This window comes from Pelobates fuscus, chromosome 6 (genome assembly GCF_036172605.1).
Source record: "Pelobates fuscus isolate aPelFus1 chromosome 6, aPelFus1.pri, whole genome shotgun sequence".
In the NCBI taxonomy this organism is placed as follows: domain Eukaryota; kingdom Metazoa; phylum Chordata; class Amphibia; order Anura; family Pelobatidae; genus Pelobates; species Pelobates fuscus.
Window position 1 is genome coordinate 289,893,598 of NC_086322.1, and position 20,110 is coordinate 289,913,707.

The 20,110-nt window shown below is 44.3% G+C and overlaps 1 protein-coding gene across 1 annotated transcript in view; it reads left to right on the forward strand.

The window, feature by feature from the left end:
• Positions 1–469: 469 nt before the first annotated feature.
• HNF4A (hepatocyte nuclear factor 4 alpha) overlaps positions 470–20,110 on the forward strand; it is a 138,740-nt gene continuing 119,099 nt past the window's right edge. Inside the window, exon 1 of the mRNA XM_063459423.1 lies at positions 470–533. Coding sequence (XP_063315493.1) covers positions 485–533 — 49 coding nt within the window. The 5' untranslated portion in view covers positions 470–484. The remainder of the gene's footprint in view (positions 534–20,110) is intronic.

Below are 20,110 nucleotides of genomic sequence, written 5' to 3' on the forward strand. Positions count from 1 at the left end.
AATTTAGGAAATATCTAAATATACCATTAAAAACCCTAGTGATTGATCTCTCGTATCAGAAACAAAAAACAAACAAAAAAAATAAATTTCTAAAAATAAAAAAAAATGAATTAATTAATACATTTTTAATTGTGTCAATTTTGCGAGTAAAATGGGAGGTCTGAATTGTCCCAGAATTTTTATTTATTTTAGTTAGTTAATTAGTTAAGGCGTGGATGAAACCGGTAACGTGTTCAGTAACCAATGTTTGAGTTTCTTTTCCATTCAGTTACTATGGCTACAACAGCCTTGTAGATTGGTCTATATCAGAGACTGGTTACTATTTAACATCTCCTCCTGCATTAGCCCTGATTAAGAGAATCAATATGATAACAACCACAGCCGTATACCCTCCCTTATTTTACAATACCTTCCTGTTCTAACCTAGCCTGCTTTCTCCACTTGGAGTTAACTCATTTAAAAAAAAACTGGACAGAAGCGAGAAATGGTTAACGTCCTTTTGCAGATCAATTCCAACATGGAAATCCCATATGGTACGTGAATTTTTATTTCTAATTATTTATTATTTTATTATTTAAAAGTCTGTCATTTCTTATTTGAGGTGTCCTTTGTGATTTTTGAATTTGAATCTTGACTTGGAACTAAAACAAAATGTCTGATAATAAAAAAAAAAAAGGTAAATAAACTTTTACAAAATGGGTGACGTCTTAAAACTTGAACTGTGTGCAACGCGGGCAGGATAAGAGGATAAAAAGACAGCCTTTTTGCGTGTTAGTTAAAAAGTAGACTGCACTATAGCTGTGAAAGTTAATTATGCAGGTTATAAACCGGCTTTGAGAAAATGGAGGCTGGCGTTGCAAACATATTTTAAGTAAGACGGACTTTGCTCTTTGCTTTTATCATATCGTTTCAAAGCGAAACAATAACACAACGTAGGAAACGCACAGAGGGACGATTTTTATTATTTTGTTTTAGTCTTGGCTCCATTTGTGCTTCACTTATATGAAAAGAAAGTTACAAATTAGTAAAATAAAGGGGGGGACGGGGGACGTATTTCTTTTATAAAACATTTGCATCTTTGATCATAGACGCATTGACAACTGTAAGATTTAAATTGATATTATAAATCATTTGAGGTGTTGTTTTTTTGGTGCCTTTAATATTTAAAATCATTTGCAAAGTATTGTTAAAAATAAGAACATAAAAAAGAATTAAAAAGAGAAAATACTAAGTTTTGGTTAACAAACATTCACATTTTTGTATTATAGATGCATTGACGATATATAGCTGCTGGAATATTAGCCTATTGAGGTTTTGTTTTGGTATCTGTCGCATGTGAAATCATGGAAAATATGTTGGAATTAACGTACAGGAAAATAAATGAAAAATAATATACACTCTTACATTTTTTTTTCAAAATAAATATATATATATATATTTTATTCAGGATTCAGGTGTTGTTTTGAAAATACATAGAGTAGAAAGGAAGTAGAAAGGCCTCACCTTCACAGCAAATGTAGCTGCAGGCTATTTGAAAGGTTGGTCTTTTGCTTAAATCAATACCACATTCGTAGATTAAAAAAAAAAAAAAAAAAAAAAAAGAGAGGCTTAATCACTAAACAGTGAAATATGACAGAGTTTGAATTATTTCCACTGCTCAGCTGAGGTTTAGTCACTACACTGGAAAAAAAAAGGAAGAATTGTAGGCAAAAAAATAAACTGAGAAAAAAGAAAAAAATGTGCCTTTTTTGAGCTAATTTACATTTATTTTGTTATTTATTCACAATTACTGCTTTAGTGAACCCCATTTGTTTTTCATAGCTCAGGAATTTCTCAACTTGGTTGTCAATTCACCATAACTCACTGTTTTATGAATTAACCCCTTAGGAGAAAAAAAAAAAAAAAATTAAAAAAAAGAATGATATTGCGTTATTTTTTTGTCTATATTTTGAAATGCACCTGATAATCGTGTACCGTGTAAAATAACATTTTCATGTAGGTTTGGAACATAAATATTTGCAATTGTTATCTATTGGCTAGTGAGTGAATTAAACTTTGCTTAATTGAAACGAGGTTCTGGATAGATAGCCACAAACATTTTGTATAAACATGAGCATGTATATTGAATATTTGTACCAATCGATGTTAATCGGGGATAAGATAAGAATATATTTGGTTTTAAATTGACACTGTTTTATTAAAATATTTGGTAAAAGTAGCATATCGGTAACAAATGTACACATAATCTTAAAAAAAATAAAAATAAATCTCACGGAAATAGAATTTTATTAGTAATAGATAGTGATGTCCCGAACATAACATTTTCAGTTCGCGAACGGCGAACGCGAACTTCCGCAAATGTTCGCGAACGGGCGAACCGGGCGAACCGCCATAGACTTCAATAGTGATGGAAAAGTTGTTTCAAGGGGACTAACACCTGGACTGTGGCATGCCGGAGGGGGATCCATGGCAAAACTCCCATGGAAAATTACATTGTTGATGCAGAGTCTGGTTTTAATCTATAAAGGGCATAAATCACCCAACATTCCTAAATTGTTTGGAATAACGTGCTTTAAAACATCAGGTATGATGTTGTATCGATCAGGTAGTGTAAGGGTTACGCCCACTTCACAGTGCCAGACCAAACTCCCTGTTTAACGCACCGCAAACAACCACAAACAGTCCATTTGCACAACCGCAAACAGTCCATTTGCACATGTTTTAGTGCAAACTAGTCTAACTACTAATATAGTTGAAACATGCTACTTTTATTCATGCCAGACAACCATGCAGGCCAGACTAACAAACATGCCAGGTTAACCACCTCAGATAGTAACATGGCTCCCTCTATATACAGAGTAACATGGCTTCCCTCTATATACCGTGTAAACATGGCTCCCTCTATATACAGAAACATGGCTCCTCTCTATATACAGAGTAACATGGCTCCCTCTATATACAGTGTAAACATGGCTCCTCTCTATATACAGAGTAACAGGGCTTCCCTCTATATACCGTGTAAACATGGCTCCCTCTATATACAGAGTAACATGGCTTCCCTCTATATACAGAGTAACATGGCTTCCCTCTATATACCGTGTAAACATGGCTCCTCTCTATATACAGAGTAACAGGGCTTCCCTCTATATACCGTGTAAACATGGCTCCCTCTATATACAGAGTAACATGGCTTCCCTCTATATACAGAGTAACATGGCTCCCTCTATATACAGTGTAAACATGGCTCATCTCTATATACAGAGTAACATGGCTTCCCTCTATATACCGTGTAAACATGGCTCCCTCTATATACAGAATAACATGGCTCCCTCTATATACAGAGTAACATGGCTCCCTCTATATACAGAGTAACATGGCTTCCCTCTATATACAGTGTAAACATGGCTCCTCTCTATATACAGTGTAAACATGGCTCCTCCCTATATACAGAGTAACATGGCTCCCTCTATATACAGTGTAAACATGGCTCCTCTCTATATACAGAGTAACATGGCTCCTCTCTATATACAGAGTAACATGGCTCCCTCTATATACAGTGTAAACATGGCTCCTCTCTATATACAGAGTAACACGGCTCCCTCTATATACAGTGTAAACATGGCTCCTCTCTATATACAGAATAGCATGGCTCCCCTCTATATACTGGGTAACCAGCTTCCCCTCTATATACAGAGTAACATGGCTCCCCTCTATATACAGAGTAACATGGCTCCCCTCTATATACAGAGTAACATGGCTCCTGAGCTGCGGGTGGGGGCCCTATAAAAGAATAATGGGGGGACCTACTGTCCTCCCCCCGCCCCATTCTGAGCGGCGGGTGGGGGTCCTAAGTTACAATAAGAGGGGGGGACCTACTGTCCTCCCCCCGGCCCCCACCCCTGAGCTGCGGGCCCTAAACAACATAAAGGGGGGGACCTACTGTCCCCCCCGGCCCCCACCCCTGAGCGGTGGGTGGGGGCCCTAAATGAAAATTCCCCCCTCCCCCATCAAAGGTGACTAGGGGTCCCCAAGCCCCTAGTCACACACCCAAATAAAAAAGCCCCTACCTACCCCCCTCACCCTAAAAAATAGTGAAGGGGGAATAAAATTACTACCCTGTAAAGTAAAATTCAACTTACTATTCAACGTCTTCTTTTTTCATAAATCTTCATTTTTCAGCCCCAAAAAAGGCCAAATAAAAAGCCATCATACCCGTCGAACTTAAAAATAAAATAAAAAACTCGAGTGCAAAAAAAAAATTAATCCATCTTCACCCATGGAGGGCTCCGCGCAGACTAGGGTATTAACATATACCCTATTGTTACAATTGTTACTTGAAAAGCATGAGGAATGCCGTTGGGGTACCACATGCTCATTAGTTATACCTCCATGCACTACAAAAATAAAGAATTAAAAAAAAAAATTAAAAAAAAAAAAATGCATGCAGCTTCCAAATGAATCTAAAATGGATGCTGTCCAGGAGGTGGGAGAGTCTGCTAGGGAGAGTGTGCTGCTGATTGGCTGGAATGTGTCTGCTGACCGTGAGGTACAGGGTCAAAGTTTACTCAATGATGACGAATAGGGGGCGGATCGAACCGCGCATGTGTTCGCCCGCCATGGCGAACGCTTACACGCTATGTTCGCCAGGAACTATTTCGGTACATCACTAGTAATAGAACACAGCTAGTCATTAAAAGAACTCTAATATTACAAATAAATATGTTTATTTTTAATGGTAGAATGCTTCTTGCTGTCTTTAGATTAGATTTAGAATTCCCTTTTTTAATTTTCATTAAAATAAATCTTACACTTTTTCCAGTCCTTTCTCAGCAGCATCTCTGACCGAGAGTTCATAATCTCTGTCCAATCTAATGCTTCTCATCTATGGTGCATGTCGGGCAAATGCCATACCTATCTGATGCTTCTCTTAGAGAAGCACTGAATCCAGTTCTTCTTCATGAGAAGTATGTGATGTTTTCTGTGCCATAATGCTCTGTGCTATAAGGCCAAACTTGAAGACTCTTTTTCAAAAGTCTTAAAGAGAAAGTGCCTCTAGTGGCTGTCTGTTTTACAACCGGTAGAGATATGTAGTAGAACAAATGTAAATATTGACATTTCTCAGAAACCGCAAGGTTTAAGAGTTTTTAGTAGGACAGCATCTTAGGATGTCCCTTCAAGCATACATCACAAGTACTCTGGTGTGAAATGATCACTCTGTCTATGGGTCTCAGATTCCTTCAAGCGTGCTTGTGTTGGGTGATCTGTGCCTCTTTAGGACTAAATTCACCAAAATGTCTCTGTATTGAAAGATTAGTCCTCCTTTGGGGCTCAGACACCTTCGTCCTGCCCTGTATACTATATCCTTGAATCTTTATATTACAAGCTCAATGTTTCATGTTACCAAAACTTAGCCCAAATTAAAAAAACAAAGGAAATAAAAATTCCAAATTCAATTTTTCCTAACTTTGGTAAGATGGCTATCAAATCACCCAACTCAATATTTAATAATGTACATTTTCTTGTATATGAATAATTGGCACTTCTGATAAATGCTGGTAATTATTGCTGGATATTTTTTATTTTTTTTATCACACACTATTTACTAAGGTGAGAACTGTTGGGAATTCAAAGTGAATTTCAAATGAATTTCAAATTTAAGGCTAAAGTAGTCGAGGTTTTCCCAGTCAGCTATTATTCCAGTTTGGCATTTTTGACCTGAAATTTTAAATTTACTTTAAATTCTCCACAATTCTCTGGAACGTTCACTAGGGAACCCGAACACGCAGACAGGACAGAGTAGAGAGAATTGCAATACTGATCCTTAGAATGGTCGGATTATGCAAGAAGGGATAGTCAAAATACAAGCCGAGGTCATGGGAAACAGAGAGACGGAATAACGAGAGACAAAGCCAAATATCAGTAACCAGGAAATCCAAATAACAAGTGCAATGCAATGCTCAATGGTAAACCAAAGACCACAGTAGGGCACTGAGGCAAGGGAGAGGTGAGCTTATATACACACAGGGTGTGTCTGATTGGCTAATCTCCAATTAGTGTTAACCACAACACGTGGGAGGAGTTTCTTCCCTCCCTTGTGGTCTCTGAGGCCATCACTGTGTGCCGGGTCACATGACCGGGTGCAGCACACATATAAGGAAGCTGCTATGGAGCATGCAGCGTCAGACACACTGCCAGTCTGGAGACAGGGACCAGATGACGCCGCTCACTGTGATGAGGTAAGCAAGGTTGATGCGTGCGGCGCGGGAGCAGAGGACCTGACATTCTCACTGTAACGTATAACTGTGTCAGAATTATTCACTGAAGTCTGAACGGCCCTGTACTGAATGGGACAAGCCATCCAGCTGTGTATGGGGCCATTTGGATTGCAATATCCGGTCATTGTTCATGCCAAGTCCGGATTTTGCTAATAAGTCACTGACCGAGCCTGAATGAGGTCCGAATGTCAGCTGGACTGAAATACGACTGAAATATGGACTCTTCTGCTTCAAATCTTGGTCCAGATTTTAAATAGACTATTTGCCCTGGCTGCCATTTGCCACTGTTGTAAGATAGCAGTGGGGTTCAAAAGGCATTGCTACCTTTTATCAAGCGTTGTCAAGCCCTCACGCGTCATTAGTGATGGCCAGGGATGAAAAGATTCTTGATTTGGAGGATCCCGTGGTCTCACAAGATCCTCCATAGACATCAGTGCTGTACTCTCGTACATGCTTGCGAGGACATCATTGATTTTGAATGTTAGAAGAAACGCCAAGAGCTGAAGAGGTACCTGGAGGAGGAAAATGACAGCGCCCATGAGGGACAGGCCCAGGTAAGTACAAGCTAAACTTCTATGCCCTCCCCCCCCCATCTTCCCATGACCACTGAAATACAAGTAGAGCAGTAGCCATCTGGGGTCTTTAAGACAGAGCCGCTTTAAGACAACATGGAATGTAAATTGCAGTCAATTGGGTTTATTTAGTAAATGGGAATTATGGAGAATTAGCCAGGGAACTGCAATTTTAAGTCAAAATATTCAAAATTAACTACCGTATATACTCGAGTAATAGTCGAGTTTTTCGGCACATTTTTTGTGCTGAAAACCCCCAACTCGACTTATACTCGAGTCAATGTCTGTATTATGGCAACTTACATTGCCATAATACAGACAAGCAGTGGCGTACACACAACCCATGGGGCCCCGGTGCGAAAACTGATCCGTGGGCCCCCCCCGCGCGCGCGCTTACTCTGCGCGGGCTGGGGCCGCAACATATGGCGGCGGGCACCTGGTCGCAGGGCTGCGACCCCTGCGACCACGTTATGTACGCCAGTGCATGCATAAACACATACACTTAAAGGACCACTACAGACACCCAGATCACATCAGCTCAATGAAGTGGTCTGGGTGCCAGGTCTCTCTAGTTTTAACCCTGCAGCTGAAAACATAGCAGTTTCAGAGAAACTGCTATGTTTCACTGAGGGTTAATCCAGCCTCTAGAGGCTGTCTCATTGGTGCTTAGAGAGTCCCTTCGAATATTCTCAGCAAAGACATGCAACAACAGTTCTAGCCATACATCTTAAAAAAGGTATTTATCTTTATTTAAATTCGTCTATGGAAGTCATACTATGGTTGATGCAAATAACAAAATATGTCACTCATTGGAAATAACGGAAATATAAAACCAATATATTAAACGACTGAGGGATTTATTAACTAAACAGCGGATTGTAGTGAATTGAAAACCGTATTGCAAAATTCAGGCACTATATTTTGCTATTTAGTGACTAAACCATATAAAAATATTATCTTTACTATAATTACTTATAATTTCAATGATGCAGTAAATCAGGCCTGCGACAATTATTTCTCTGCTCGCTGATAATACAAACGGTAACTTCACCACGGCAGCTGGTGGGGGGTTTTGTTTGAGCATAAACCAAGATAGATTCTAAAAAAATAAACAGAACAAAAGGTTAGAACAATTCATACAAACAAAATGTGCAGAATAAATACATAAAACACTTAAAATTAAGTAAAAGACCCAACAAGCATGTAAAAAAAATTAGCCAAGTAGCCTATTAGAGGTAGTCACTTTTGTATGTTCAAGGCATCTGCTCCTGGTATAGAGATGGCTATAGGCAGTGGCCTACAGGCAAGCCTGGCCCTGCCTCCTGACTGCAGACATAGGGTTTTACTGTCCTTTGATCATCCTTTTAACAGAACTGTACAAAGGACATGAGGGCCACCTATTTCAGAGCACCTCTACGTTTTCATCCATCCACATATTATAAAGGTCATATTTCCTTGAATCCTTACTAGAGAGATACTATTCCTGTTCTAGCCAAACTAACTTGTTAATTTTAGTAAATGTGTTTGTAGTGTGGCCTTGCGGTCCGCGGTAGATGATCTTATTTATTCTCTTTCCAGTCTGGCATTAAACTGCTCGCTCAAAGCGAGCAGCTTCCTGTCAGACCAAGGAGAGAATAAAGAAGATCCTCTACCATGGTCCAAGAGGCCACTCAACAACAGGAGGTAAGCAGGCATGCAAAGGGGGGCTCAGAGCCACACAAAGGGACTAGGCGGGGAGAAAGAGACACACAAAGGGACTGGAGGCAGAAAGAGTCACACAGAGGGGCTAGGTGGAGTAAAAGACACATAAAGGGGCTGGGGCGAGTAAGACAGAGAGTCTGGGAGGAGAAAGAGACACACAAAAGGGGGGATAAGATACACTATAGAAGGTGTACGACACACAAAAGGGGAATAAGTTAAACTAAAGGGTATACGACATTCAAAAGGTGGTAAAGAGGGTAAGAAATACAAAGAGTGGTTAAGAGACACACAGGTGAAGAAGCATTTTTTCGGGGGGGGGTGGTGGGTGCAAAATGCCTCTTCACCTGTGTAGCCAAAACTCATTGAATCAGCCCTGTCTATACAACTGTCTCTATAGATATAAATTACATATCAAACCAAAAGAGCCATCAATATACAGCCTTTTCTACAGATAGGGAATACATTGAGGAACAAAATCAGTCTCTAGGAAATGCAAATCTTTTATTAACCAGCTAGTAATTGTAGGCAATAAAAGTTGCTAACTGCCAACTTGGGGAATTTAAGCTAGAAATTCAAATATCTAATTTTTGGATGAGTTATAAATCTGTGAAGTTCAATGTATGGAATGTATATTTTAGACTAGAATCTAACTGGATGTAAGATCCCAGGTGTTCCAACTGTATCTAACCGGTTGTAAGATCCCAGGTGTTCCAACTGTATCTAACCGGATGTAAGATCCCAGGTGTTCCAACTGTATCTAACCGGATGTAAGATCCCAGGTGAATGGGAATTGACTGAGGATATTAAACTGATGGGGTCATTCAAGAATTGTGGGAAATAGACATGGGTAGTACAAATGTTTTTCCAAATTAACACATAACAAAAACGTCAAAAAGCGAGCATTCCTTTTTAAAGGCATCAGAACCACTACAGTTCAATGTAGTGGTTATGGTGTTTCCAGTCTTTTATGGGAAAAGGAAGTGTTTGCATTGCTGCCTAACTCCACCTCTACTGGCTGTCACTCAGACAGATTGCAGGATTTACGTTTGTTCTTGACACTCTGCACAGAGACACTGAACGCTCCCTATAAAGATGCATTGACTCTGGAGATGCTAATTGGTGCAGTGCGTCAATTTGCCACTCGTGCGCAGTAGCCTCTCAATACTTCCTTGTAGGGAGGCATTGGATTGGCTGAGAGCACTAGGACTGATGCTCCCAGCAGTGGAGGTGCTGCAGTTGTGGAATGGCGGGACATGATCCCGTAATTGGGACTATTCCACCAAAAGCAGGGCTCTTGGGTGGTATGTTCATCCCAAAGCGTTTCTCACTTACAATGGAAGTATGAGGACAATCACGATACTTAACCACCAATTCTCTCCAGCACAATTACTGTGATTGATGGACTGACTAGGTTCTTTTTCATAGCTGTATTTATCAGTATTGATATATTAGTATAAATAAGTGTTTGATTTAAGAGCAGAGTGGTTGGGGCATTAGAAGGAATGGGGACAGTGTTTAGATTCACTGTTACGGTTACCCTTAGGCTAGCTGAGAGCTGGACCGTTTAGTCGTCTGGACTCCTAGTTGCTGAAGAGGGGAGAGCCGAGTTCCATAGTATTCCATACGAGTCCTGTAAGTGTGGAATCATCCCACTAGCTATAGCATAGCTAGGATACTTTTTTTCTACCCACAAAACGAGTCAAAGCAGCGATTTGAGGGTCAAGTAAGAACTGAGGACTGGGCTGACCAGCCTGCTTTTTATTGTGGTTACATGTAAAAAGGATACTCCCAGGGGGAGGCATAAAATCACCAATCACATATTGGGTACCTCCCACACATCTCCTCCCCTCAGATAAACAGTTAACCCAATTATACAGTACATATTTTTAACCAAGTTCTGGATGTACCCCGAAACCAGGGGGTACCCCTTTAAATCCTACACCGCTGTACAGATCTTGTTCAGGGGAGCAACATATCCGAAAACCAACCCGTTCGGATGAACGGTTCAGGAGTTAGGGGTTTTCAAAGTTTTGACCGACCGCACAGACTTTCTGGCCGAAAATAGTTCCACACGTTTAGGCCTTGCGGTCGGTCTACGTTCGTACGGGAAAACTCCACGAACCCATGGTCATCCATAGTTATCCTGGAGGTCGCTGTACTCCCCATGCGGAGAGTAATCGTCCTACCGAACGGTGGGCTGTTCGGTAGGTCCAGCACGAAGTTATGCTATCCTGGAGGTCTCAGCGGTGTTCGCCTGGGTGCGTCTCCGTTTTTAGTTCCAGACGATTGCTGGCAAACACCGCTGTTCGTACGTAAGATGGCCGCGAACACGTGCAAAGTCCCGAAATGGCGGCCACCTATACGCTTACACAAAGGATTCGTGCTGAACCATACCAACGACTGCACATAAGTCAGAAAGGCGAAAATAGCATTTAAAGGTACACAGTGCAATAAGGTTTTTGTAACAGTTTTTGTAACAGTGCTCCCTTTTTGTGGAACACTCTGGCAGACACCGTCTGACCCCTTTTCGGGGCAGACTAAGGCTGTCCAGACCACTGGTTATGCTGGGCTGAGGTCCGTTTGTCTGGACAACCCGTCCGCATTGCCATTCTGTTTCCCGGGTCGGTAGGAAATGGTGAAATTGAAGGGTTGTAATGATAAGCTCCAACGTAATAACCTGCCGTTATCTCCAGAGACCCGGTTTAGCCACACCAATGGGTTATGGTCGGTGACCAGAGTGAACTCTTGTCCATATAAATAGGGAGTCAATTTCTTTAATGCCCACACCAAGGCCAAACACTCCTTTTCAATCGCTGCATAGCTGACTTCGCGGGGCAGGAGCTTCCGGCTGATGTAGGCCACTGGGTGCTCCCCTCCATCTTCACCTACTTGGCTAAGGACGGCTCCCAGCCCGAACATGGAAGCGTCTGTATGGACGATAAAACGTTTGTTAAGGGCTGGGGCCGCCAAGACAGGAGCATTAACCAAAGCATTTTTGAGGGCCTGAAAAGCCGTTTCACAGTGGGGAGACCACAGGACCTGTCGAGGTAAGTTTTTCTTGGTCAAGTCAGTCAAGGGTTTGGCAAGTGTGCTGTAGTCGGGTACAAATCGTCTGTAGTACCCTGCTGTGCCCAGAAAGGCTAAAACCTGGGTTTTTGTGATGGGGGTGGGCCAGTTGGCAACAGCTTCTATCTTGGCCGGCTCTGGTCGCTGTTTTCCGCACCCCACCCGATGACCCAGGTACTGTACCTCGGCCATCCCAAAGTGACATTTTTCTGGTTTCAGAGTCAGGCCAGCCGCCCGGATCTGATCCAGAACCATTCCTACATGAGCTAAGTGGTCCTCCCAGGACTCACTGTGAATCGCTATGTCGTCCAGGTATGCACAGGCAAAACCCTGGAAGCCATCCAGGAGTCTATCCACCAAGCGCTGGAATGTAGCGGGGCGTTCTTCATCCCAAACGGCATTACCTTAAACTGGTATAGGCCGAAGGGGGTGACGAAGGCCGACTTGGGGATAGCCTCCGGGGCCAGGGGAATCTGCCAGTAACCCTTACAGAGGTCGATAGTGGTCAGGTAATTTCCCCTGGCTATGCGATCAAGTAGCTCGTCTACCCTGGGCATAGGGTAGGCGTCTGTTACTGTTTTTTCATTGTGTCTCCGATAGTCTACACAGAACCGGGTTGTCCCATCTTTCTTGGGTACCAGGACAACCGGGGAGGCCCAGGGACTATCGGAGGGCTCAATCACCCTGAGTTGGAGCATCTCATCTATCTCCTTCTTCATTCCGGCTCTAACTGCCTCGGGGATGCGATACGGGGGTTGGCGTAAGGGTGTTTGTCCGGGGGTATCGACCTGGTGGGTAGTTAAGGTGGTGTACCCTGGTTTCTGAGAGAACGTGAGGTGCTTGGACTGGAGGAGTGTATTGAGCTGCTCCCTTTCAGTGGGGCTAAGTCGGTCTCCTATCTGAACCTGGGTCACTACCCCTGTGGGTGGACTCTTTTCCAGTAAGTCGGGAATGGGTAGACTGTCGGGGTCTTCCTGGGGAGGACAACATACGGCGGTCACGTTCTCGGGTCGCTCCAAGTATTCCTTGAGCATGTTTACATGGAATGTCTTCCTGAGGTTGTTGTCGTGACAACTGGCTATAACATAAGTGGTGTCGCCCCTTTTTTCTACGATCTGGTATGGGCCCTGCCATGATGCTTGTAACTTGTCTGTCTTTACCGGCTTAAGTACTAACACCTTTTGTCCTACGGTAAAGATTCTCCTTCGGGCCCCCCTATCGTACCATACCTTCTGTCTTTTCTGGGCCGACTGGAGGTTAGCCTGCACTGATTTGGCTAGCTGCTCCATGCGGTCCCTGAGTTCCAATACGTATGGCACAATAGGGACACCGTCCGTTTCCGTCTCTCCTTCCCAGTGTTCCCGGATCAGGTTTAGGGGGCCCCGTACCTTTCGTCCGTAGAGCAACTCAAAGGGAGAGAACCCTGTCGTTTCCTGGGGCACCTCCCGATACGCAAATAGGAGATGCGGCAGAAAGCGTTCCCAATCTCGGTACTCCTGTGTGAACGTTTTGAGCATTTGCTTGAGGGTTCCGTTAAACCTCTCACAAAGTCCGTTCGTTTGGGGGTGATAGGGTGAACTCAGGAGGGATTTAATTTTGCACACCTGCCAGAGTTGTTGGGTCAATTCTGCTGTGAATTGGGTGCCCCGGTCGGATAGAATTTCTTTTGGAAATCCTACCCGGGAGAACACTTGTACCAGGGCATTCGCTACCGTATCCGCTTGGATGTTGGACAGGGCGACTGCCTCGGGGTACCGGGTAGCGTAGTCTACTACGGTAAGGATGTAGCGCTTACCGGAGGGACTAGGGGTGGCCAGTGGTCCTACTAGGTCAATAGCAACCCTGCTAAAGGGTTCCTCTACAATGGGCATATTGACTAGATGCGCTTTAGGGTGATCGCCTCGCCTTCCCACTCGTTGACATACATCGCAAGTATTACAGTAATTCTTAACGTCAGCGTGTACTCCTGGCCAAAAGAATGTGTGGGTAATGCGGTGTAGCGTACGTGTTATAGCTAAGTGACCTGCCAAGGGGATGTCGTGTCCTATTTTGAGGATTTCCCGACGGTATTTGTGGGGTACTACCAGCTGTCGCCTACGTTGTCCCTTTTTCTCTGTCAAGCGGTATAGTTTCCCTTTTTCCCATAGAAAAGTTTCGTTATCTGCCCCGCTCCCCCCTGTCTCTGCTCGTTCCCGGTATTTTTGTAATGTCGGGTCAGTCCTAGACTCGGTCTCAAAAGTAACTGTGGTGTCCCAGGGTATGGGGTCTAACAGGTCAAGAGAAGTCGGGGTTGGTCTTACCTGGGTCTCCCGCACTGGTGAGGGTTCTCGGTCCGTCCGGGCTTGTGCTCGGGTAGTCACTGGGTTCGCTTCGTTGTTATATACTGGTGCATAGGCAGAAGTCATGGGGCCCAAATCGTTGCCCAGTAGTACTTCAGCAGGTAAATGGTCCATTATACCCACGTTCACAGCTCCTTTCCCCGCTCCCCAATCAAGATGTACTTTAGCGGTCGGGACTTTGTACACATCCCCTCCCGCCACTCTAACGGCTACGGTCTGCCCTGACCTCTTGTGTTCTGGCACCAAATGACTCTGTACCAGTGTTATGGTAGCCCCTGTGTCTCTCAACCCCTCGGTAGATCGCCCTTCGAGCCATACCTTCTGCCGATGGTGCTGTCGGTTATCCGAAGCCGCATATACCGGGTCTGCCTCGTGAAGTGGCCCCAAATATTCCTCCATAGGGGTTTCCTGGTTAACACAGAGGGCTCGGGCAGGACGGTAGGGCCCAGAGGGGTAATTGTAATTCCTGGGCGTCTGGTGCGTGCCAAGCGGGCAGTTGGCCATGAAATGTCCTGGTTGCTTGCATCGGTGGCAAGTGGGCCTAGGACGATCAAAATTGTTATTGGATGACCCTGAGTGTCTGGGGGGCCCGGCTGGTACCGGGGCCCGGAACTCCGTACGAGGAGGTGCACGGTAAACCTCTCTGGGCTCAACCCGTGCTGGAGCCCGGTAGTTTGTGGACTCGTGAAGACGTGAATCATAGTGTTCATCAGCTAATTTGGCCGCTTCTTCTAGAGTGGAAGGTCGCCTGTCTCGCAGCCACTCCTTCCCTTTTTGTTCCATGCCATCGTAAAAATGTTCTAAGAGGAATAATTGTAAAATTTCCTCACCAGTCACAGCTTTACTTCCGTTCATCCAGTGATTTACCGCTCTCCGCATTCGGTGCGCCCATTCCATATGTGTATCGTTAGGCTTCTTTTTCGTGCCCCGAAACTGCCGGCGATACGTGTCTGGAGTCACCGCGTATCGTCTTAGCAGAGTCTCTTTAACTCGTTCATACTGTGTCACTTCCTCAGCACCCAAGGTACGAAAAGCTTCCAGGGCTCGCCCGGATAGCTTCCCAGACAAGATCGTGGGCCACTCTCTGGTGGGAATCTGGTGCAAGGCGCATTGCCTTTCGAAGTCCGCCAAGTACTCATCAATTCCTGTCTCGCTCTCCAGGAAGGATCGGAATGCCGCAAAGGGTATTATAGGCTTCCCAGCAGTTTCAACAGGAACGATTACTTGCGGGGCTTCAGCAGTGCGTTGTGCGTTGGCCATTTCAACGTTGTAGGCTCGGGTCTTTTGTAAATCCGCGTCTGCCTCCACCTGTCAGGGTCTTACCTGAGTTGGGAGTCTGTAGCGCAGATATGACGCTCACCCTTGCAGATAGCCACAGGCCGAGGTGGTCAGGTAAGAATTCACCTGGCCTGTGGATCTGTGCACGGGGGCTGTGCAGGATGCAGTACCAAATTCGCAGGACAGGCAAGGACAGAACCAGCAGGATAGTCGAGGGATAGCCGAGGTCAAAGGATGCCAGAGGTAGAATAAACGAGTCACAAGCCGAGGTCAAATACACGAAGCAGAATCAACAGGAACACTGGTACGACACAGGAACAAAGATCAAAGACTTGACAATGATTGCAGGGCGAGGCTGGGTTTAAATACCCTGCTAATGGAGATCAGAGTCAGGTGAGAAGCAGTCAAGTCATGGTGCAACCCCCGGAGTAGTAGCCAAGCCAGAATGAACAAGGCCGGAATCGGAAGTCTCAGGTAAAGCCGCTGTGGCTCAGAGGTAGAGAGCAGGACTGGGATAGACAAGTACCCCGGTTCAAGTCCCCTGTTGGGAATTCCAGGAGCGACCACGTCTTGCCGTCTGTCTCACAGGTGAGTACCCTGACAGTACCTCCCCCTTCAAAAACGACCTCTGGGCGTAAGCAGGCTCCTCATCGAAGTAATCCGTCTCACCAGTGTCACTCTCAGAATCCGTCGAGTCCCCATAGTGAAAGTCCTCAGCATGGGATCCCTGATTAGTTCGGGATTTCCCAGTACCAGCTTCTGGTACAGCTGACGATCGGTCTAGGTTCCGGGTAGGGGTGACAAAAACTTCCACCACTTCGGGAGGGACAGTGCTCGCAGCTAGCAGTGCTTTTTCGAACACTTCCAAGTCTTTTTTACAGACCGTAGTGCCATTAGAAGAAATTACACAATCCTTGGGTAAATCCTTTTCAAGTGGGTAGGAAGTAGTGGTGGTAATACAGGAAGCAACTTTGGTAGTAACAGCAGACGACTCTGGAGCAGGAGGTCTAGGAGGGCGAACAGGACAAAGGGTGATGAAGTGTCCACCTTCTCCACAGTAAAAGCACAGACCATGGCTTCTCCTTCGGTCCCTCTCTCCCGGTGTGACTTTGCAGTGGACACGTCCAATTTGCATAGGCTCCTCAGGATCAAGTTGAACACAGGATACCTCTGGGGTTCTCCTGGGAACTGAATCACAAGAGGGTATCACTGGGGTGTGGTGACGTAGACTCCGCGATTTTTTAGTAGTAGAAGCTGGCTTGGGCTTAGTGATCCTGCACTGTGAGTCCAAGGCAATAATAAAGGACTCCCAGCTGACAAGGACAGGACTCTTCCTCTGCAACATTTGGTAAGACCAGGTTTTAATGCGTCCAGACAACAGGTTGATAGCCGCTCTGACCCTGATGAAATCCGTGGCGTAAGTTCGAGGCTTTAAAGAAAACAATACCTCGCAATCCATCCTGAATGACTGGAAGGACGTGTAGTTACCATCGAATCTGTCGGGCATGATGACAAAGGGTTCCGGAGCTGGATGTACTGCGCCTTTAAGAGATAAAAGTTCCTGCTGCAACTCCGAAACAATCTGGGCCAAGCTGGACACTTGCTGGAGTGAGGGTGAGCACATTTCTGCGGACTCCATATTGGTCAAGTCTTTTGTCAGGGTCTTACCTGAGTTGGGAGTCTGTAGCGCAGATATGACGCTCACCCTTGCAGATAGCCACAGGCCGAGGTGGTCAGGTAAGAATTCACCTGGCCTGTGGATCTGTGCACGGGGGCTGTGCAGGATGCAGTACCAAATTCGCAGGACAGGCAAGGACAGAACCAGCAGGATAGTCGAGGGATAGCCGAGGTCAAAGGATGCCAGAGGTAGAATAAACGAGTCACAAGCCGAGGTCAAATACACGAAGCAGAATCAACAGGAACACTGGTACGACACAGGAACAAAGATCAAAGACTTGACAATGATTGCAGGGCGAGGCTGGGTTTAAATACCCTGCTAATGGAGATCAGAGTCAGGTGAGAAGCAGTCAAGTCATGGTGCAACCCCCGGAGTAGTAGCCAAGCCAGAATGAACAAGGCCGGAATCGGAAGTCTCAGGTAAAGCCGCTGTGGCTCAGAGGTAGAGAGCAGGACTGGGATAGACAAGTACCCCGGTTCAAGTCCCCTGTTGGGAATTCCAGGAGCGACCACGTCTTGCCGTCTGTCTCACAGGTGAGTACCCTGACACCACCATCAATTGCTGTATCAGTTCTATAGATGGGTTTGGCCCGTATAAGGGAAGCCTCCCCCGAACAATTCTTGCCTTTGCATCATCATCCGTGATTGGTGTTTCCGCCATTGTGGAGCTTTGATCCAGTTCTGTCAATTCTGCGATCAGTTCCCTCTTTGGCCGGTTGCTGGCGTGCCTTCCTCTGCTTTCCAATAAATCTTTCAGGGTTGTACGTTTCAATTTTGCGTAGGTGCTCTCCATCCGTTCCGTGCCTCTCCTAGGATATCCAGAATCATCCCACCGCTGCCACCAAATGTTACGGTTACCCTTAGGCTAGCTGAGAGCTGGACCGTTTAGTCGTCTGGACTCCTAGTTGCTGAAGAGGGGAGAGCCGAGTTCCATAGTATTCCATACGAGTCCTGTAAGTGTGGAATCATCCCACTAGCTATAGCATAGCTAGGATACTTTTTTTCTACCCACAAAACGAGTCAAAGCAGCGATTTGAGGGTCAAGTAAGAACTGAGGACTGGGCTGACCAGCCTGCTTTTTATTGTGGTTACATGTAAAAAGGATACTCCCAGGGGGAGGCATAAAATCACCAATCACATATTGGGTACCTCCCACACATCTCCTCCCCTCAGATAAACAGTTAACCCAATTATACAGTACATATTTTTAACCAAGTTCTGGATGTACCCCGAAACCAGGGGGTACCCCTTTAAATCCTACACCGCTGTACAGATCTTGTTCAGGGGAGCAACATATCCGAAAACCAACCCGTTCGGATGAACGGTTCAGGAGTTAGGGGTTTTCAAAGTTTTGACCGACCGCACAGACTTTCTGGCCGAAAATAGTTCCACACGTTTAGGCCTTGCGGTCGGTCTACGTTCGTACGGGAAAACTCCACGAACCCATGGTCATCCATAGTTATCCTGGAGGTCGCTGTACTCCCCATGCGGAGAGTAATCGTCCTACCGAACGGTGGGCTGTTCGGTAGGTCCAGCACGAAGTTATGCTATCCTGGAGGTCTCAGCGGTGTTCGCCTGGGTGCGTCTCCGTTTTTAGTTCCAGACGATTGCTGGCAAACACCGCTGTTCGTACGTAAGATGGCCGCGAACACGTGCAAAGTCCCGAAATGGCGGCCACCTATACGCTTACACAAAGGATTCGTGCTGAACCATACCAACGACTGCACATAAGTCAGAAAGGCGAAAATAGCATTTAAAGGTACACAGTGCAATAAGGTTTTTGTAACAGTTTTTGTAACATTCACCTACAAGCCTCCTCCTCTTCACTCAAAACTCAGTCAGGGTAAATTACTAAAGAAGTATTGTCAGGAATACATTGTGAATTAAAATAAATTAAATCTGCAGATGCATTGCAGGCATGAGACCCAACACGAAACACATTCGCAACCACGAATAACCACGAATAACATACATTGCAAAGAAAGATACGTAGGTCGAGACAAACCCAGTCGGGTTGATATTAGATTTGAAATATACTTTTTACCTGTTGATTTTCCTAATTTATTTATTTTTTACCTCCCTCCTAATATTTTATTTATCAACTCTTTAAACTAGTCAAAGTTTGATAATAAATAGTGAATATTCACACTACAAATAATATTTACACTACAAATACAGAAATATAAGATCACTTTATTAAACTTGTTTAACATGATTCCACCTACCTATATAAAATAAGCTCTTATCTAAATGTATTTAAAGTTTCTTTACATGTATTTACTTTAACTTATTTTTCATTCAATAAATGTAATAGTCAGATAATTTATTTGCATACCATTCTCACTTTAAAAAGAAGCAATATATATATGCAACTTTCAAAAATAATCTTTTTTTTTTTTTTTTTTTTAAATGGCAAAAAATAAAAGTGAAATTCAAATTTGAAGTCCAAGTAGTGGAATTGGGAGCACAGTTGACTAGGAGCAATTTTTCAAATTTCTCTACTTTGGTTAAAATTCACTTTGACTTGCCCAACATTTTCACTTTTGTAAATATCCCTGTATGAGTGGAAGATGGGTTTACAATTTTTCTAATGGCCATTTGGAATACTATGTCTACACTTACCTCCGAGTCAGACAATCGTTGTGAGTGATAGACAGTATTGAGAAACCTTTGTCACAGGTACAGTAAATTAAGTGAAACCTTTGAAACTCCCTCTATGGAACGTAATTCAGTGTTTGGTAACGTTGATCGGGAGCAAATTAATGCTCCAAGACAGGGGTGCCCGAAAGGTCTCCAGATATTTTAAAACTACAGTTTCCACGATGCTTTGTCACCTTAAAGCCATTCTACAACATTTGGGGTTCTACCTATTTGGCACACCTGCTCTTAGGGCTAACCTCCGAACGCACCCAAAAGGTCCCCAGATATTTTTAAACTACAATTTCCATAATGCTTTGTCCTTCTAAAGGCATTCTACAACACCACCCGGAATTCTACCTATTCGGCACACCTGCTCTTAGTGCTAACCTAGGGCTAAAGCACCTCGGTATAGCGTTCATTGACTACTTGATAGGTGATTTCAGGTCAAATTTAGTTTTGTTTTTTTTAATTATTAGGCAAAACAAATTGACTTGAGTAAATAATAGTGTACATGTGTGTATGTGCTGTATATGTGCCTAACTGGATATTATATCTACCCGTA